Source organism: Capricornis sumatraensis, chromosome 16 (genome assembly GCF_032405125.1).
Source record: "Capricornis sumatraensis isolate serow.1 chromosome 16, serow.2, whole genome shotgun sequence".
Taxonomy (NCBI): domain Eukaryota; kingdom Metazoa; phylum Chordata; class Mammalia; order Artiodactyla; family Bovidae; genus Capricornis; species Capricornis sumatraensis.
This window is the reverse complement of record NC_091084.1, coordinates 76,927,760-76,945,103: the sequence shown is the minus strand read 5'-3', so window position 1 is coordinate 76,945,103 and position 17,344 is coordinate 76,927,760. Positions and strand designations below refer to the sequence as shown.

The 17,344-nt window shown below is 47.4% G+C and overlaps 1 protein-coding gene across 6 annotated transcripts in view; it reads left to right on the top strand.

Moving 5' to 3' along the window:
- AMBRA1 (autophagy and beclin 1 regulator 1) overlaps positions 1 to 17,344 on the top strand; it is a 135,130-nt gene that overhangs the window by 96,314 nt on the left and 21,472 nt on the right. For all 6 annotated transcript variants that reach the window (XM_068988164.1, XM_068988163.1, XM_068988162.1 and 3 more), the window contains 2 exons: positions 8,031 to 8,219; positions 8,985 to 9,139. In XM_068988164.1, coding sequence (XP_068844265.1) covers positions 8,031 to 8,219; positions 8,985 to 9,139 — 344 coding nt within the window. The remainder of the gene's footprint in view (positions 1 to 8,030; positions 8,220 to 8,984; positions 9,140 to 17,344) is intronic.

Genomic DNA, 17,344 nt, shown 5'->3' with positions numbered 1-17,344 from the left:
TTCTCTCCAGTTGCAGAGAGTGGGGGCTCCTCTCTGTTGCAGAGCATGGGCTCCTCATTGCAGTGGCTTGTCTTGCTGTGGAGCACAGGCTCTGGGCACATGGGCTCGGCAGGTGCGGCTCCCCGGGCTCTAGAGAAGAAGCTCAGTAGCGGCTCCCCGGGCTCTAGAGAAGAAGCTCGGCAGGTGCGGCTCCCCGGGCTCTAGAGAAGAAGCTCGGCAGGTGCGGCTCAGGGGCTTATCTCTCCAGGACATGTGGGATCTTCCCGGATCAGGAATCAGACCCATGTCTCCTGCATTGGTGGGCAGATTCTTAACCACTGGACCGCCAGGGAAGTCCCACTGGATTCCATTTTTTAACCAGTGTTCCACTGAGGAACTTTTAAGCTGTTTTCAGTCTTTCACTATGCACACTGTGCCGCAGTTTGTCATTTTGCACATGTGCAAGGATATCATAGGATAAAGCCCTAGAAGTGGAATTGCAGGGAGAAGAATACGTAGATCCGTGATTTTGGCAGGTACTGCTAAATCACCCTCTGTGGAGAGAGCATACCAATTTATATTCTCACCTGGGGTTCGTGAGAGTGCCTGTTTCCCTAAACTCCTGCTTGTAGATTGTTCTGTCATATTTTGGAGTATTTGCAAATCTGATAGTAAAAATAGTATGTAAGTGGGAATTCTCTGTCGATCCAGTCATTAGGGCTCTGAACTTCCACTGTGGGGAGTACAGGTTCAATCCCTAGTTAGGGAACTAGGATCCTGCAAGCCGTGTGGTGTGGCCAAAAAATATGTATATAGTATGTTGATATTTTAAATTTGTATTTCTCGTGTTATAAGCCAGGTTGTATGGCTCTTCATACATTCAGCCACTTGTGTTTCCTTTTCTTGGCTTGTCCGTGGGCTCACCTATTTGTGTGTGTGTGTGTGAGTGTGCGCGCGCGCTGCTGGTCTTTTCCTTATCAGTTCAACAGGAGCTCTTTATAAAATCAGAAAATTAACTCATAGGAGGAGTTTCCTGGTTGTCACTTGTCTTTTGTCTCTGCTGAAGGTTATTTTTGTCATAGGACTTATTTTAAGTAGTCAGAATTATCCAACTTTCCTTTTATGGTTCCTAGATTTTGTGGCAGCATCCAGGAGATCAGATAGCACTTTTAAATTTTAATTTTTTCCTTTAAATCTTTGATTCATCAGAAGTTTAACCCAGTCCTAAATAAGCAGAGTATGACCCAGCTTTTCCCCCATGTGGCTACTCATTTGTCCCAACCAGTTTATAAAATTATTCATTTGTCCGCATTGATTTGGGACGTCACTTTCATCCTGTTAGTATCCAGTGAATATATAGATGTATTTCTCCTCTTTTCTGCCCCAGTAATCTGTCTGATTATTCATGTAGCAGTATCACATTGGTTTAAGTTTGAGGCTCTGTCTTTTAGTATCTGGTAGGACTGGTCTCCTCTTGTAATTTTTTAATCCAAAGTTTCCTGCCTGCTTGAATATTTTGGTCATTTATATGGACTTTAAAACTACCTCGCTTCTTCCCTTCACCGCCCTGAAAAAACTCCTGTCAGTGTAATTAATGTGGTTCCATTGAATATATAAAATAACTTAAGGAGATTCAGTATTTTTGTGTTATCTTCTTATGTAAGAACATGGCATGATTTTCTGTCTCTCCAAGTCTCTCTTATGTTCTTAAAGTTTTCTTCATGTAATTTTATATATTTTCAAAGTTTATTGTTAAAAGCTTTTTAAAAATTCTGCTATTTGACTGCATTTATTTACTAATTATAGTTGTTATTCAGTTCAGTCTCTGGGTATGTTATCAGTAAATGGTATTAATTTTACCTTCTCCATTTCAAGGTGTACAGCTGTGATTTCTCTTCTTGTCTAAGTGCATTGGCCGCTACAGTCAGCACTTTACAGTGTTAAATAATAGCAGCCATCCTCATATCGTTCCTGATTTCAGTAGGAAAATGTCTAGCTTTTTCCCAGTATGTATATTGTTAACTTTTGGGTCAACAGAACTAGTTTATCGTTTTAAGGAAGTCATCTATTCTTGTGCATGTGTGCGTGCTAAGTCACTTTAGTCATGTCCAACTTTTTGCAGCCATATGGACTGTAGTCTACCAGGGCCCTCTGTGCATAGAATTTTCCAGGCAGGAATACTGGAGTGGGTTGCCATGCCCTCTAGGGGATCTTCCCAACCCAGGGACCAAACCTTCATCTCCTTCAACTCCTGCATTACAGGCAGATGCCCCTATCTATTCTTACTTTATTGTTAATTTTTATCAAGAATAGATACCAGGAATTGCCTGGTGATCCAGTGGTTAGGACTTAATGTTTTCACCGCCTGAAGCCTAGGTTCAATCCCTGGTTGGGGAACTAAGATCCTATAATCTGTGTGGCATGGCCAAAAAAAAGAGACTAGATATTAAATTCAGTCATGTCTTAACAGCATCTGTGATATTAACTCTATGTTTTTTTCTCTCCTTTGGCCTAATAATGTGATCATTATGTTAATAGATTCTATAATATTGAACCCATCGTTACCTCCCTTGTATAAAGTTTTTCTTTGTCTAGAACAATTTAAATAGGATTTTAATTACTTTTTATAATTTTAAAGTCTGAGCCGGATGCTTTCTTCTTTCTTTTTTTTCCCACAAACATGGGGAGAGGTCGTTCTTTAGTAACATTCTGTCAGCTGCACTGTGCTGGTTAAGCAGATGAGCTCTTGAGCCACACTGTCCAGGCTCAGGTCTGCTCAGCCGCCTTCTCGCAGTGTGACCTTGGTTAATTAATCTCTCCGCACCTTGGTTGCCTTGTTTATAAAATGAGAGTTATCATAGTGCCAACTTCATGTGACTGTTACGAGAATTAAATTAGTACACGTCAAGCACTCTGAACAACATCTGGCACTTACTGTAGTAAATGGTCAATAAATGTTAGCTCTTTTTATCATGTCTTTTTCTTGGGAATTATGCCATGACTCTTTGAGAGTCACCCTGCCCTGTTTTTGGTACTCCAAGAGGTGCCTCTGGAGAGTGACGTTCATGTAAAGAAGATAGTTCTGTCTTAACCTGTTGGCTCATCTGTAATTGGCTTCTCATCCAACATTCTGAGGCATGTTGTTTTCTCCCCAGTTGGAGACGATTTTCTTTGAAAGAAAAACCAATATTCTGAAGAACACAGGCCCTGCTCATGCTGCTAGCACAGTCCTTTTGGTTGCCGTTAGCACCCTTTGTCCAAGCCTCCGCGTGTTCTGGCTGCAGCTTCCTGTCATTCTCCTGTGGTTCTTCCTGCTTCCTTAGATCATGGCTGTTGTAAAACCTGAGCTGATCAGAGAGCACTGTGGTACAACCAGATTGACTTATTTAACTTGGCTCACCTTTCCCCCTCATTTAAGTCCTGTGTGGTGTTAGAATTCTGCTTCTTATAAGTGCCCTATTTTACTCAAGAGTTATTTAGGAAAAAAAACTTGGCATTCTGGGAGTTTAGGGCTCATGTGTTTGTTAGTGGCTGACGTGCCTTGCCGTGGTCTTACCCTCTAGACTGCCAATCACTTTCATCTGAGGTTCCTGTCGTTAACTCTGCTTTTCTTGGTTGGCCTGAATAACATCTCGTTTCAGTTTTGATAGATTCAGCTGTCGGCAGAGTTAAGTTGAGGATCTGTTTTCCAGTAGCATGTGTTTCTGAAGCTTGCCTGCTTCCCAGAGGAGGGTAGCATTTGGCTTGGGCTCAGCACAAGCCTGGAAGCCACTGGTCCTCAGTTTTACTCATGTGTGATCAGCAGCCTCTGTGTTGCTGTGTCATCTGTCTTAATCTGCATTGAATTCAGCCCTTTTCTAGAATTAGGCTAAAGAGTCTCACCACCTGTCTCTCTTAGTTGAGATGTAGGATTAATGAATTTCTATCTGTAAAGAGTTAAGAAGTTTGTGAGTAAGGCCTCATATAACAGATAATTTTGAAACTGCTGTCATGGGGGGAAAAAAGCTCATTAGATTTACTATATATTTAAAGAGTAAGCTCTTATTGGTGAGTAGCATTGGTCACCAGGGTGCCCCAGTGGCCTTAAGAAGCCCAGAGGCTGAGCGGTGCGGGCCACACACACCCACAGAGGGTGTTGTGATTGCCACTGCTGGGCATGCTTACCCAGTGTCATCTGGAGCTCTGTGCAGGAGGCCTTATTCTGAAATCTGAGGGCTCAGAGATAGCCAAAAGGAAATTTGCCTGCTGATTTAAACCCCTTGGGTTTTCCAGATCAGGATCTAATGCACTTGCAGAAGCACTGCAGCCGCCGACCGCTCCTGTGGCCTCATCTGGCCAGCCAGCAACAGGCTGCAAATCGATCTTTGTTCAAGGCGTTTGTTTATAATTTATGGAGCTGATAGGAAGGCAGAGCCATCTGTTCCTCCAGGCATCAGTATTTCTTACCCCTCCCATTCCCTGCTAGGGCATTTTCACTTGGAAATCGTTTATAATTAGGAGGTGATTACGCTGCAAAGTCTGGAACATGGCTTCCTGCTGTCTCCTGCATCGTTCTCACTCCCCCTGGAGCTGCCCCACTGAAGCTCTGAAGCAGTTCTGATTTGAAAAATCCTTGCTTTCCTAGCCCTCATTTCCATCCTCAGCTGCCCAGCTAACTGCTCCATCATCATTCCCCACGTGTGTCTAGCCTTTCTGTGCAGGGCTGTTTGCTGGGACTCCAGCTCAGGGATCAAGGGGTGTTTGGTGAGGCAGCAGTTTCCAAGTGTGGTCCTAGATCAGCAGCAGCAGAGACTCCTGGAAACTCACTTGAAATACAGAGTCTCAGGCCTCACCCCAGCAATCGATCCAGGTGTGCTAACACCTGAGAACCATTGTAGTAAGCAGGGTAGGGAGCAGAACAAAGGTTTCTGGTGGTGTGCGGCAGAACAAAGGTTTCTGGTGGCGTGCGGGTTGCCACTGTCCTAGGCTGTTATTTCCCTTCACCTTTTTCTCCACCTGCTTACGTTATTTTCGAGTCCAAAAAAGATGAGCTGTCCTTGTCATTAGTGCACTACTTTCCTGTGGCCTGAGAAAACAAACCAGAGAGCCAGGAAATCTCTCCCTGTGTAAATTAACTCATCAAAATTTCAACCTTCTGAGAAGAAGCTGCACGAACGAATTGAAGCAGTGACCACTCACCATTGTAACTGAACATTTCCATTTCCATGTGGGAAATTAATAGACAACAAGCAGCAAATGTAAATTGCTAGTTGGAGCTCTGAAATATTAATGAAACCGTAAACACACCACCCAGTGCTTGCTGAAGCTACCAAATCACTCTTTGCCTGCCACGTCCCCGTCATTAGGAGAGAAGTAAAACCCTGGATCCCTAGCTGCACACCAAATTGAGCCTGCTGCTGGAGAAGCTCAACTTTAATTCCAGCATTCTCTTTTCACGTGTTATTTGCATCTCTCTCGGAGCTCACTGCAGGAACTGGGAGCAGTTGTGAAACTGGGTAGAGTTGACGGAGGGGGCAAAATTTGGGAACTGGCCATTGAATTGGATTCATCCTAATACAGTACAAACACAGACGCAGTGGCTTAGATTTGGGGGCTCACAAAATGCTTTTTGTCTATATGCCCAGTTTTGGGGGCAGTTAGAGCCAAACTTCTCAGAAGAAGGAAAACTACCTGTAATTTCCTCCCCACCCCCAGCCCACCTTAGAAATTAATCTGGAAGTTGAATAGCATTGCTGACTCAACGGACATGAGTTTGAGCAAACTGCAGGAGATAGTGAAGGACAGGGAAGCTCGGCACACTGCAGTCAGCGGGGTCACAGAGTCGGGCACGACTTAGTGACTGAACTGCAGCAGTCTAGCAGTGCTTTTCTAATGTTGGTGGTGAGTTTTGAGGGTCATTGCAGGCTTCTGTATGTTTAGACTGCAGGTTAACACATATGAACTAGAGCTCTGTAACAGCAAGATAGAAAAGCCTACTTTCATAAAATACTTACATGCATTTTTGAGACATTAAATGTAGATGAGGTGGAACCCATGCAAAGCTGTCTTAAAGCCCACAGAGTCCATTTCCTTCTGTGTTTATTTTCACGCCCTACTTAATTGTGATTCCTTTTTCTCTCCACCTTGGACGGTCAGTTTCTTTTTACCTTTTTGAGAACTGCCAACATCAAGGTTAGAAAACCAAGATGGACTCACTCTTAAAGCTCCCCCAGTTCCTCTGACTCTGTATCCCCAACTGTAATGATGTGTCTATTCAGCGAAGGGAGGAGATTGTCGTCTTTCTGGCAACAGGCTTGGGACTCTGAGTAAGGAGCAGACGGTCTCAGTGCTAACTAGATCCATCTCGCCATACAGGCTCTAGCAGATGGTGGGTTGGAAGTTGAGCGGCACAGAGCCCTAATGGTGATAGCACTGAGTATTTGGGTGTCATCATTTTATTAGTTAGAAAACAGAGCCATCCTCGTGCTCCCTTCTCAGCATTGCGTGTCATGGTGCTGTTGGTGTCGGCCCCCAAGAATTGGCACAGTAGCCGATCAGAGTGTTCCGATGTCTTTTTTGATCTACTCTGTTATCTCTGTGGCTTCGTTAACAACACAACAGAGAGAGGGAGATGAATACAGAGGTTTAGGAATCACTCCCAAGTTCCTGATAAACCTCAGCACCCCCTCCACCCACCCCTGGAAAGCAGTTCTTTGTTTTGTTTTCCTTAGGGTAATTTCCTGAGGAAAGTCAGCCTTGACATTCCAGGTCAGACGGCTTGGCTCCCTGGAGTAGATCCCCTAGAATCTGGTGAGGGCTCTTGAGCTTGCCTGTTGGTTTGTTTGAACTGTAATGCCTCTGACAGTGGCTGTTTAAGTAATCTTCCAATAAGAGAAAGGGGGGGGGGGTGGTCCCATGGTTTAAGACTTCGCATTTCCAGTGCAAGGAGCACAGGTTCGATCCCTGGTCAGGGAACTAAAAATCCCACATCCTCATGGTGCAGCCAACAAGACTTTTTACAAGAGAGAGAAAAAGAGTAAATCAGCCTCTTTGCACGTGCACATAAGGCAGATCTAAAGGAGACAGAGCCCAGAGGCCCTTGGACGTGCTGTGCGTCCGTTCCCTTTGGTGTATCGTGCTGTTCTGCTCATGCCCGTCCTGGGGGCACTGGTTCCAGGCTCACATCGAGGGTGGGCCACTTCCTGTGGGCAGAGATGTGCCTCAGAGAGGGGTTCAAATGGAAACTGAAACAGCTGTGCAGGCCCAGTCCCAGGGCTGGCCAACGTCGCCTTAGTTCTGTCACATGGAATGGATTCTCCCCACCAACAGGCAGTCCTCCACCCCGCCCCACCCAGTCCCTCATGCTGCACCCGGCTGACCATGCATGATTCTCAGTAGGTGCTAGGTGCAGACCGGAGCTGCCCGTGGCCATCGGCGTCTGGCGTGGCTGGAGGGACAAGCAGAGTGAACACAGTTCCAGCCCTCCAGCCTTTGTGCTCTCTTGTGAAATTAGAGATTAGTGTCAGCAAGGAGCTGTCCAGAAGACTGAAGTCTCTAAATGCTCCAGTTTTCTTAAAGGAGAAAATAAGACACAAATTTGTGAGATGATTCCCTTCTCCAAAGTCACATAGAGGTGGAGTGTAGCACTCTCACCCCAAGCAAGTTTTACCTGTATCACCTTTTTCTTGGAATCAGTGGGTTTACATTTTCATTCATCTCAGTTTTGATCTTTTGGACAATAACAGCTGTTGAGTGGCTCTCCAGGAACAATTTTTAATAACTTTCTGCTTATCTCATCTCTCAAATGATGTCTCTTAAGTGTGAGCTAGGACTCAGCAGGTGGTTGTGGTTGTGTTGACTCTCGTTTCCTGTTACAGGGGTAGAAGAGACATATCTTTCGGTGTCTTGTGTTGCTTGTTTCGTGACATTTTAGTTGGATAAGGCAGGCTTTAGTGTTTCTGGAGAGGACTCGGATTCAGGCCCTTAGGGAAATGCCCCCAAATGTCTTGACCCAGCATTTTTCACACCATTAACTCCAGACCTCCTTGCCCTCTTTTCTTTGTCTGATGCAGCCTCCGTGAACGTGCTGGTGCAGAACTGCAAGATCTACAACGACGCCAGCTGTGACATTTCTGCAGACGGCCAGCTCCTGGCAGCGTTCATCCCTAGCAGTCAGAGGGGCTTCCCTGACGAAGGCATCCTGGCAGTGTACTCCCTGGCCCCCCATAACCTGGGCGAAATGCTCTACACCAAGCGATTTGGTAAGGCATGGGAAGCCCAGCGTCGTGACAGTAGTACCTTGGCCTGGGCATTCCCTGATGAGGCACCGCTTAGGTGGGCATGATGGCCACATGCTACCCCCCTGCTTCCCAGGCACACATCAGAGGAACATGCTCTGTCCTAGCTGGTAGCGTTGGCAGGAGAGTCTCGGAATAAGAGTCCTCCCCACCACCGTGGCATCACTGGCATGTTCCCGTTGTGAGGGGCGAGGGTAGGGGAGGAGCTCTATTCTCGGTCATGGCTCGGGGAAGGGGGCACACTCGCGCTGCAAGCCAGTCTGCATTGTGTAGATTTATGTACAAGGGTGTTCACAGCGGTATTTGTCACAGAGAAAAATGTCAAATTCTGAAGAGTTGCTTAAATAAATGATGGTGCATTGACAAGACAGAATACCATTTGGCCTTTAAAACGCTGTTACAGAGGAATATTTAATGGTGAAAAATGTTTGTAATGTATGAAGTGAAAAAAGTGGATTTCAAAATAGCAGTTACAGTACGGTAACAATTTTTAATGTGATTCTGTGCTAATACGGGTTAGCATTCGCTAAGTACTTTTTATATGTCAAGAGCTAGACTTAGTACTTTACACACCTTCTCGTTGTGCTCCTCACTGCCATCCTGTGCAATTAACCCCAGGGTGACCAAACAAAGATGAAGACCAGGGAGAAAGAAAAAAGACTGAAGGAAGATTATTTGCTGGTAATAGCAAGAGCTCTAGGGAGTGTCTCTCTGTCCTTCTGGCCTTAGGTCCCAACGCCATCTCGGTGAGCCTGTCCCCAATGGGCCGATACGTGATGGTGGGCTTGGCCTCGCGGAGGATCCTGCTGCACCCCTCCACGGAGCACATGGTGGCCCAGGTCTTTCGGCTGCAGCAGGCACACGGCGGTGAGACCTCCATGCGGGTGAGTGCCTTGCGTGGCGGTTCTCCTAGGCCTTGGCCAGCAGCGCCATGCAGGCCCGAGGTGCAGCCTCCCAGCCAGGGCCAGAGGCGTCACGCCCGTAAGGAGCCAGGAAGGGCTCCAGTCTGGCCCAGTCCTGACCAGCCGGCCTCACTTTTGGACGCTCTGGGCTATTCAAAGGCAGTCTTTCTCATACTCTAAATCATGAGCTGGGGCCCCAGAGGCCTGAAAGGATCTTGGGTTAGAGACCAAACTGAATACTTCCTTACCTCAACTTGAGACCTGTAGTCTGGAGATACATAAAGAACCCAATGAAATATTTGTTTGTTTGTCTTTAATTTTTGAGGAGGCAGGCTATAGAAGGAGATGGGTAGTATACTATGAAATGCTTTTCTCCTGCGGCTAAAATCACAGTGGAAGATGCGGTCTCTGTGGAGCTGCCATGCCCTTAACTGTCCTGTCCATTTCACCAGCAGGGAAAGGTGGTGTTTAGGACCCGCTCTTGTCTGAAGCCGTCCTCCGTGTATTGCCATCCTCCATGTAGAGCCTCTGGGCATCATGGGGTTAGTGGCCTCCTGGAGTTAACCAGTGTAGCTTCTGACTGAGATTCCCACATCCCACGGGGGCTCATTTGGCCAGGGTTTTGTCAAGGGGAGTTGAGCATTTGAACAGTTCTCTAATTAGATGGTGTTTAAGCTCCGTCTCGAGCTAAGAACGTGTGAGTCCCCTAGCACTGTGTGCTGTGCCACTTACCGTCTGTGCTCTCGCTTATGTGTTGTTTTCCTGTTTTCTTTAGCCGTGTGGTATGTCTGTTTAATCCACCCAATTAGGTTCAGTGTTAAGCTCCGTAGGGGCTTATCCCCCAGGGCCGCTCATTTAGTGCCACACATGTAGATGCTTGTGGAATTCAGGCTGGAATCTGAAGCATTGGTTTAAAGAAAAATCCTAAAGATAGGACCCATGATATACAAAGCAGTAGAAAGCAGGTGACCAGGTGTGGTATCTCCAGCCTCTTCTTGCTCCAGTTTCCTACAGGGAAGAAGCCCTACTCTGCTGAGCCACTCTCCAAGCCCCTGGAACAAATAAGGCCTCTCCTGCCTGGGTGCCTTTACCTGGAGTGCCCTCTTCTCCCCGAAACCCACTGCGTGCAGGCTGCTTCCCTGCTGTGGAATCTTCTAAACAGGGCTGATCACTCCCCAGTAAGGAGCACCCTGTCTGGGTTAACACTTGTCACACCAAACTGCCATTCCGTGTCTCCATGTCATTCTCCTCTCTTGGCCCAGGAGCTCCTTGAGAATAAGACCCCGTCTGTTTCGTCTTTGTGAAGTCCAAGTACCTAATAAGGAACCTGATATTGAGGAGAAGCTGAGGGAATAAAAGAGAATCTTTAGAAAAGCATCCTTATCATTTCCAACTTGTCACTAGCAGGACCAGTGAAGGGTGACTTCATGTGCCACCATGCCTCTGGCAAGGGTAGAAACAAGGCATTGTCTGCTCTTGACATCATAATGACAGGAAGGTTCTGATTCTTGAATTCCGCGTGACTGGAAATGTTTGACATTGAATGATTGGGAGGGGACTTCGCAGGAAGTTCATCAAGCCTGTTTTCTTACCTAGAGAAATGAGGATGGAAGGTGAACTTTAACTATTCTTATGTTAAGCAGATTTGGTTGGTAAAAGTACCTGGCGTCTGCTTTTCACCACCTAGAGTCTTGGTCCTTGCTGTTCTTCTTACCCTTCCTGCCTAACTATGCAATAATGGTTTCTAATCATTAATAGACAGGAGCAGTAACGGACATCTCCAGCCTCTTCCAGAAGCCAGGGCTTCTGCCCGACTTTTGGGCACAGCCTGCCATCCTAGCAAGGTTCCTCTCTTCCATAAGTAGCCAGAAACACCTGGCTGAAGGCAGACAGCTCCAGGGTGGAAGCCAAGATGCTGTCACAGATGGGGCCCGCCGTGTAGGGGGTGCAGTTGAAGTCTGCTGTGGAGATGAGGGACGCAGGGCACCCCGCCAGCTGCTGCATGCCTGACAACAAGAGCTGCTTGTCAGGCCTCACAGGCTTGTCAGGCTTTTGATTCTCAACAGGCTCCACCTGCTGCTTAGCAGGGGCTTCCCAGGTGATTCAGTGTTCAAGAATCCACCCACCGATGCAGGAGACATGGGTTCGGTGCCTGGGTTAGGAACTCCCCAGAGTAGGAAAGGCAATGCACTCCAGAATTCTTGCCTGGAAAATTGCGTAGACAGGGGAGCCTGGTGGGCTACAGTCCATGGGGTCGCAAAAGAGTTGGACATGACTGAGGACGCCCACACCACTTAGGAGAGGAGCTGAGTAATTTGAAAGCTCTCATTTGGGAAGTGTTTCCTTCACACGGGAGGCAGGATCCGGGCTTCTCGGCAAGGTTTTTGCTCACCCTGTGTCCACCCAGTCTGACTGTAAACTCCCATGCTACAGAAAGGTTTCTGGTTTTCCAGGTCTTGGTTGCCCCTTACCTCCGAAGGCACCAAAGCGCTCAGCACGTGTCCCTGAATTCAGTCCCCAGTGGGAGGGAAGACACCAGCTTTTGGGGACAGCTGTGCTGTACCACCGTTTAAGGCAAGAAGTGCCATTTTTGTCTGAGAACAGGGCACAAGGGTTTAATGGGACAGTAGAGCCTTTCCCTCTTTGCACAGGTAAGTGTGGTTGGGTGTCTCCATCCATCGTGTCAGGCTCTGTCTGTGAAGGGGCTATGGGTCCTGGGCCTGTCCTGGAGCTCCTCTCTCATGCCCCCTTCTCCATGGGGTTAGCTCTTGGAATTCACTGTGCTAACATTGAGAGGTGAAATTGTTGGGCCAGCAGATGTTCCTAGAACATCCCCAAGAGCACTGACTTATTTTAATTCCCACTGAGGGACCCGCTCAAGAGATGATCCCTTACCCAATCCCATATGAACACTATGAAAATGAATTGCTAATTGCTCTTAGCCTGGGTGCACTTATTAACAGCAGCTCTTCAGACATGTGGATCGGTGCTCCTCAAACTGCAGTTAGAATGCACGGCTGCTACTGCTAAGTCGCTTCAGTCATGTCCGACTCTGTACGACCCCACAGACGGCAGCCCACCAGGCTCCCCCGTCCCTGAGATTCTCCAGGCAAGAACACTGGAATGGGTTGCCATTTCCTTCTCCAACGCATGAAAGTGAAAAGTGAAAGTGAAGTCACTGAGTCGTGTCTGACTCTGTACGACCCCATGGACTGCAGCCCACCAGGTTCCTCCATCCATGGGATTGTCCAGGCAAGAGTCCTGGAGTGGGGTGCCATCGCCTTCTCCAGAATGCACGGGGTCCTAGTTAAAATACAGGCTCTACTTTGGACCTAGCAAGAACTGGGCGAGGAGGGGACCAGGTATTCGTATCTGTCACACAAGCTTCCAGATGATCTCCTATGCACTTGAGTGAGAGAACTGCTGTTCTTAATGACTGCGTTCTCCATTGTAGGTTTCTGCCCTCAGCCTCTCCAGCAAGGCAGAGGCCGTCTCAGGTTCCCTTCTTACTGTGGATTTGTGTGCAGCGCTTTGATCCTTTGCTGATTTTGTTGCAGGCACAGTGGCATTTGTGTTTTTTCCTATCAGACTCTTAGCTTTTTGGCTGTCCGTGCTTCACCTCCCATCTTTTCTCAGCTGTAGGGTTCTCCCTTGAATATCTCTATATGCCGAATTCTTTTCTTCCCCAGGTTGAGTTTAATTATTACCCTTGTTTCTAGGATCTAGAGTCCTCAGATATTTGCCTTCTCTGCTTAATAAGGCTGGGCTTAGTCTTCCCAATGTTAGTATCATTGGCAAATCAGGAGAAATAAGGCTGGACGCCTGTTTTGTGTCTCCCTTCTCTCTGTCCATTTGAGGCCCCTCCAGGCTGGGTATGCTGCTGTCCAAGCCTCAGGGCCTCACTTGCCGCCTGACTCCCTCACACTTGCTCCAGTAGGGCTTTTTGTTAATTTCTGTTTTGTTTCTAAGTTAGACATTTAGGGATTGCAGAGCTGAAGTTTTGCTGAATTCTCAAAACACTAAACTGCCTGAGTTCCCTCTCTGCTTTCATTTCCTAATTGGAATAAAGCACAATATTGTAACTGAAAACAGCAATTAATTTTCTAAAATTGTGGCAACTGGCACAGTGTAATAACTCTGGTTGTAACCAAGTGAAAGCATAAAATAACAAAAATACAAAATTACTAATGAAACCAGAAATAGTCATATAGCAAACTGTTCTTCCAGTTTGTATGGGTAACAAGTGCTGTTTTACCTAGGAATGGGGGCAAGAGTCAGCGGTGGGGGTGTGGGGGGGTGGGAGGCAGTGGTAGGGCGGTTTGAGCCGGAAAGCAAGAATACATTTCGTGGTTTCCACCCAGGAATTAACAGGTGTTATGCTTCTTCTCCCAGATGCATAGACCACCCCTCCCCACAGCAGGTGGGGGTTGTAGGCATGTAAGTGGTTTAATAAGAACTGACAGGGCTTCTCATCCCATAACCCCTGCTTATTCCAGAGGCACTGGCCGCTTGACTCTCAGCAATGCTGGTTTGCTTTTCTCTCTCTGATCATTATTTTTTTGGGGGGAGGGAGGGCGGCAGAAGTGATGGACGAGCGACTTGAGTGGGAGAAGCAAGCCCTGGGACGGAGAGCAGTTTAGCTCTCCTTTCTCCCTGAAACAGTATCGTGCTCTGTAAGGCAAAGCCTCCAATAACTTAAGGGCCAATCTTATTGAAAGCTTTTTCTTTGTGGCTATGTGGTGACTCTGTATTCAAGGGTTGAGCATCCATTACTCAGACAGATGGTTAGTTTGGAGGGAGTGTTGGGAACAGAGCCTGCCCTTCCCTCCCTTCACCCGCGTCTCTCTCTCTCTTCCCCCTGCTTCGCCCCTACTCACTGCCTCCCTCTCTGCTCTCCCACCGCCCCGCACCCCTTCTTGACCCTGAGAGTTCTGCTCTTCTGTGCTGGGCTGTCTCCTGCTGTACCCTCTCCCTCGAGCGCTCCAGCTCCACACATATGCACCCCCCAGGACTTTCCTGGTGGTCCAGTGGTGAAGACTCCATGCTTCCACTGCAGGGGGCTTTGGAACTAAGACCCCACATGCCTCAGGGTGTCACCAAGGGGGGAAAAAAAAAAGTACGCACCCACCTCATTCTCAATAGTTCCTAGGCAGCAGGAAAGGAAGGCGGGCATTTTAGACCTGCAACCTACTCATATCTAACTGGGCGGTAGGTCTCGCTGTGTATTCCCAGGCCTAAGTCTGCATCATCAGGGAACTTAAGAGAAGCGCAGCTTCTGAGCCCCATCCCAGACCTGCTGAATCCACAGCTCTAAGGGTAGAGCCCAGCCATCCTTGTTTTCCCAAGCCCTCCAGTCGGGTCAAGACTGGGGACCAGCCGCCAGCTGCTCGGGGCTTCTGGGCGGACCCGTCAGCTTAGCTTTGTTCTCTGCTCTCTTGGTGTCTCTTTGTCTCTTCCTGTCCCTGAAACCTCGCCTGGTTTATTTCTGTGGCTCCTTCAGCCAGATCTCTCAGACACCGTCAAGAAGTTGAAAAATTGATGAGGACCTCCTCCCCTCAGCATTTCTGGATCCTGCTGGCATCCGAGTGATGGCACTTTAAGGGCTAAGGCTGTGGGGCCTTCTTTCCAGTTCTAATTAAGATTCTTACCTGCCCACAGTTGACTTCACTCGGGCCCATGCCTGTCGGGCTACGTGCTATACGGAGATTCTTAGGCTTATAGAGTGAGAAGCAGCAGCTTTATCTTTCTCTCTAGGACCTTCTGCACCTGAAGGAGTGGTTCTTGAGTTCCTTTTCCCAACATTCAACCCGCTGTTGTCCTTGGATGAGAGATGCCGCTATGATACCCATTAATGGCTATCTTAGTGTCACCTTGGTCATAAAGAAACATCAGTTGGCTTTGCTTCATACCGTTTCATACCCATCATCACAGAACAGCCTAGGGATGACTGATAATGATCATTACCACAGGTTCATTAAAATGAACCACAGAAAAGACTTGGTGTCCAGAGTGCTCAGATCAGTCATAACTAAATCGGAGCTGAGACGCTGGGTCAGGACGGGTAGCCAGTGCTGTCAGCTCTTGACCAGCATTATGTAACTGGCATCTGTAGGCCTGTCCTTGCTCCAGTCCTCAACATACACTCTTTACCATGGCTTCCTCCTTGCCCTCAATTTAGCCTGTGATCACATCTAATCATCTGCACTTATTAGATTCTAAAAGTCTGATATTCAGACATGACCTATAACTCTAGTTCAACCCAGAGTATTCTCCAGAAATCTTCAGAGAACTGAGCCTCTTCTTAATCTTGTCTGGCCTTGGGAGTGGCAGACACCGAAAATAAAGAGATTTTATTTTTGTATCCTGGAAGGGTACTATTTCTTCAAGGAGAGATGGGGATAAAAGACAGCTTTGTTGTCAGAAATGATTTACTCCTTCCTAAGATTTTTGTCCTCATTAATTTTCTTAAAGCTGCCTGTCAGTTGATTAAAAGCCGCTTCCGCTGCAATTATCTTAAAGTTGACTTCAGAGATGTGGTTGCAAAGCATCCATCCTCGGAAAGTTCCTTTCTTCAGCACGTCGTAGGAAAGGGAGAGGGGGTATGGGAGAAATCAGGGGTGTCTCTGATGGGATTTGTCAGAGTAGGGAGGGGGCAAGATACAAAATTGAAAATAACGTTAGAGCTGCAATCAAAGCCATTCGTTTAGGCAGATTTTTCCCATGACAGGTTCCTTCGACTTTGACAGGTTTTTCTCTTTTTTTCCCCTCCATGGCTTCTTAGTAGAGCATAGCCTGTGCTGCATTTTATTCTTTTCACTCAAAATCTTACTGAGCCCCTGCCCTTGGCCAGATACTCAGGTCTGGGAGTCCAGTGAACAGAATGAATCTGGTCCCTGCTGTCCTGTTGCACACACGCTCAACGTCTGGCTTCTTATTGGCCTTGTCACTGCGGCATCCCCAGCCTCCACTGTGCCCAGCACCCAGGAGGCACTCCGCGTTCGTTCTGGGAAATGACATCGCTCTGAAGTCTTGCGTGCCGTGTGTGCCCTGTGCCTACGTGAACACACACCCCTATGCACCGGCACCGTTGGTGCACCTGGCCTATGCCTCACGAGATGGTGATTGGACATAAGTGTTAGACGGAATCCTCATGTAAATGGGGTGTCTTGCTGCCATCCACAGTTCTGCCCAGCATCAGCGAGTCTCTCGGGCCTCTAGTCCCAGCCCTGAGACATGCTGAGAGGTTCCCAGTGGATGTTTCAGAAGTGAAAGGTGAACCATTTTGTTTTTTTTAAGAATTGGTTGGAGAACCAATTTTCCATTTCTAGAAGCCGAAAGTATTTTAATGTTACCCCGTCTTGAACTTTCTTCTTTCAAAAAAGTATGGATCAAGTGAAACGGACGAGGGCTTCCCTGGTGGCTCAGGGATAAAGACTCCACCTGCAGTGCAGGAGATGCCGGAGACGCAGGTTCGATCCCTGGGTTGGAAGATCCCCTGGAGCAGGGCAGTGGCAGCCCACTCCAGTATTCTCACCTGGAGAGTCCCATGGACAGAGGAGCCTGGCAGGCTGTGGTCCATTGGGTCCCAAACTTAGCAAAGTAGATGAATATATTTGAAAGACTCCCTTATCTGAGCCGAACGTCTAGAACAGCTCTGCATTTGGCCATTTCCTTTGAGATTTAGGAAACTGAAGAAAAGTGTAAGAACTTGTGCTGCACAGAGGTGTGGGCACAGGAGGCAGTAATGCTTTTAACTTCAGGAAGTTCCGGGAGTCCTGCATTCCTCGGTATTCGATTCAGCACAAAACGGGATCCCTCAGCTGAAGTCATCTCTGTGCTTCAGTCCTAATGCTGAGAGATGGTCTTTGGAAAGCATCAGGCCGACCGAAAAAGAAAATTCTTGTTCTCTGACTGTCCTTGGGATCCCTTTGAGAGGAACAGGTGAATAAGACAAAGTCTGTAGGTCTCCACAAATCACAGGAGATTGGCTGGAAATGACTTCAAGGCACCAGGTTATCAGGAGCAGAGAAGGGCAATGGGTTCCCAAGAGTTAAGAAAAAGAGCTGTTAGCTGTTCTTTTCTGCTAGGAGAGCTTTGGTTTAAACATGGGCGATCTAGGAGATTTGTTTTTGCTTCAGCTGAATAACGAGGAAAGAGTAAATGACTTGGTATTCTGATTTTTATTCT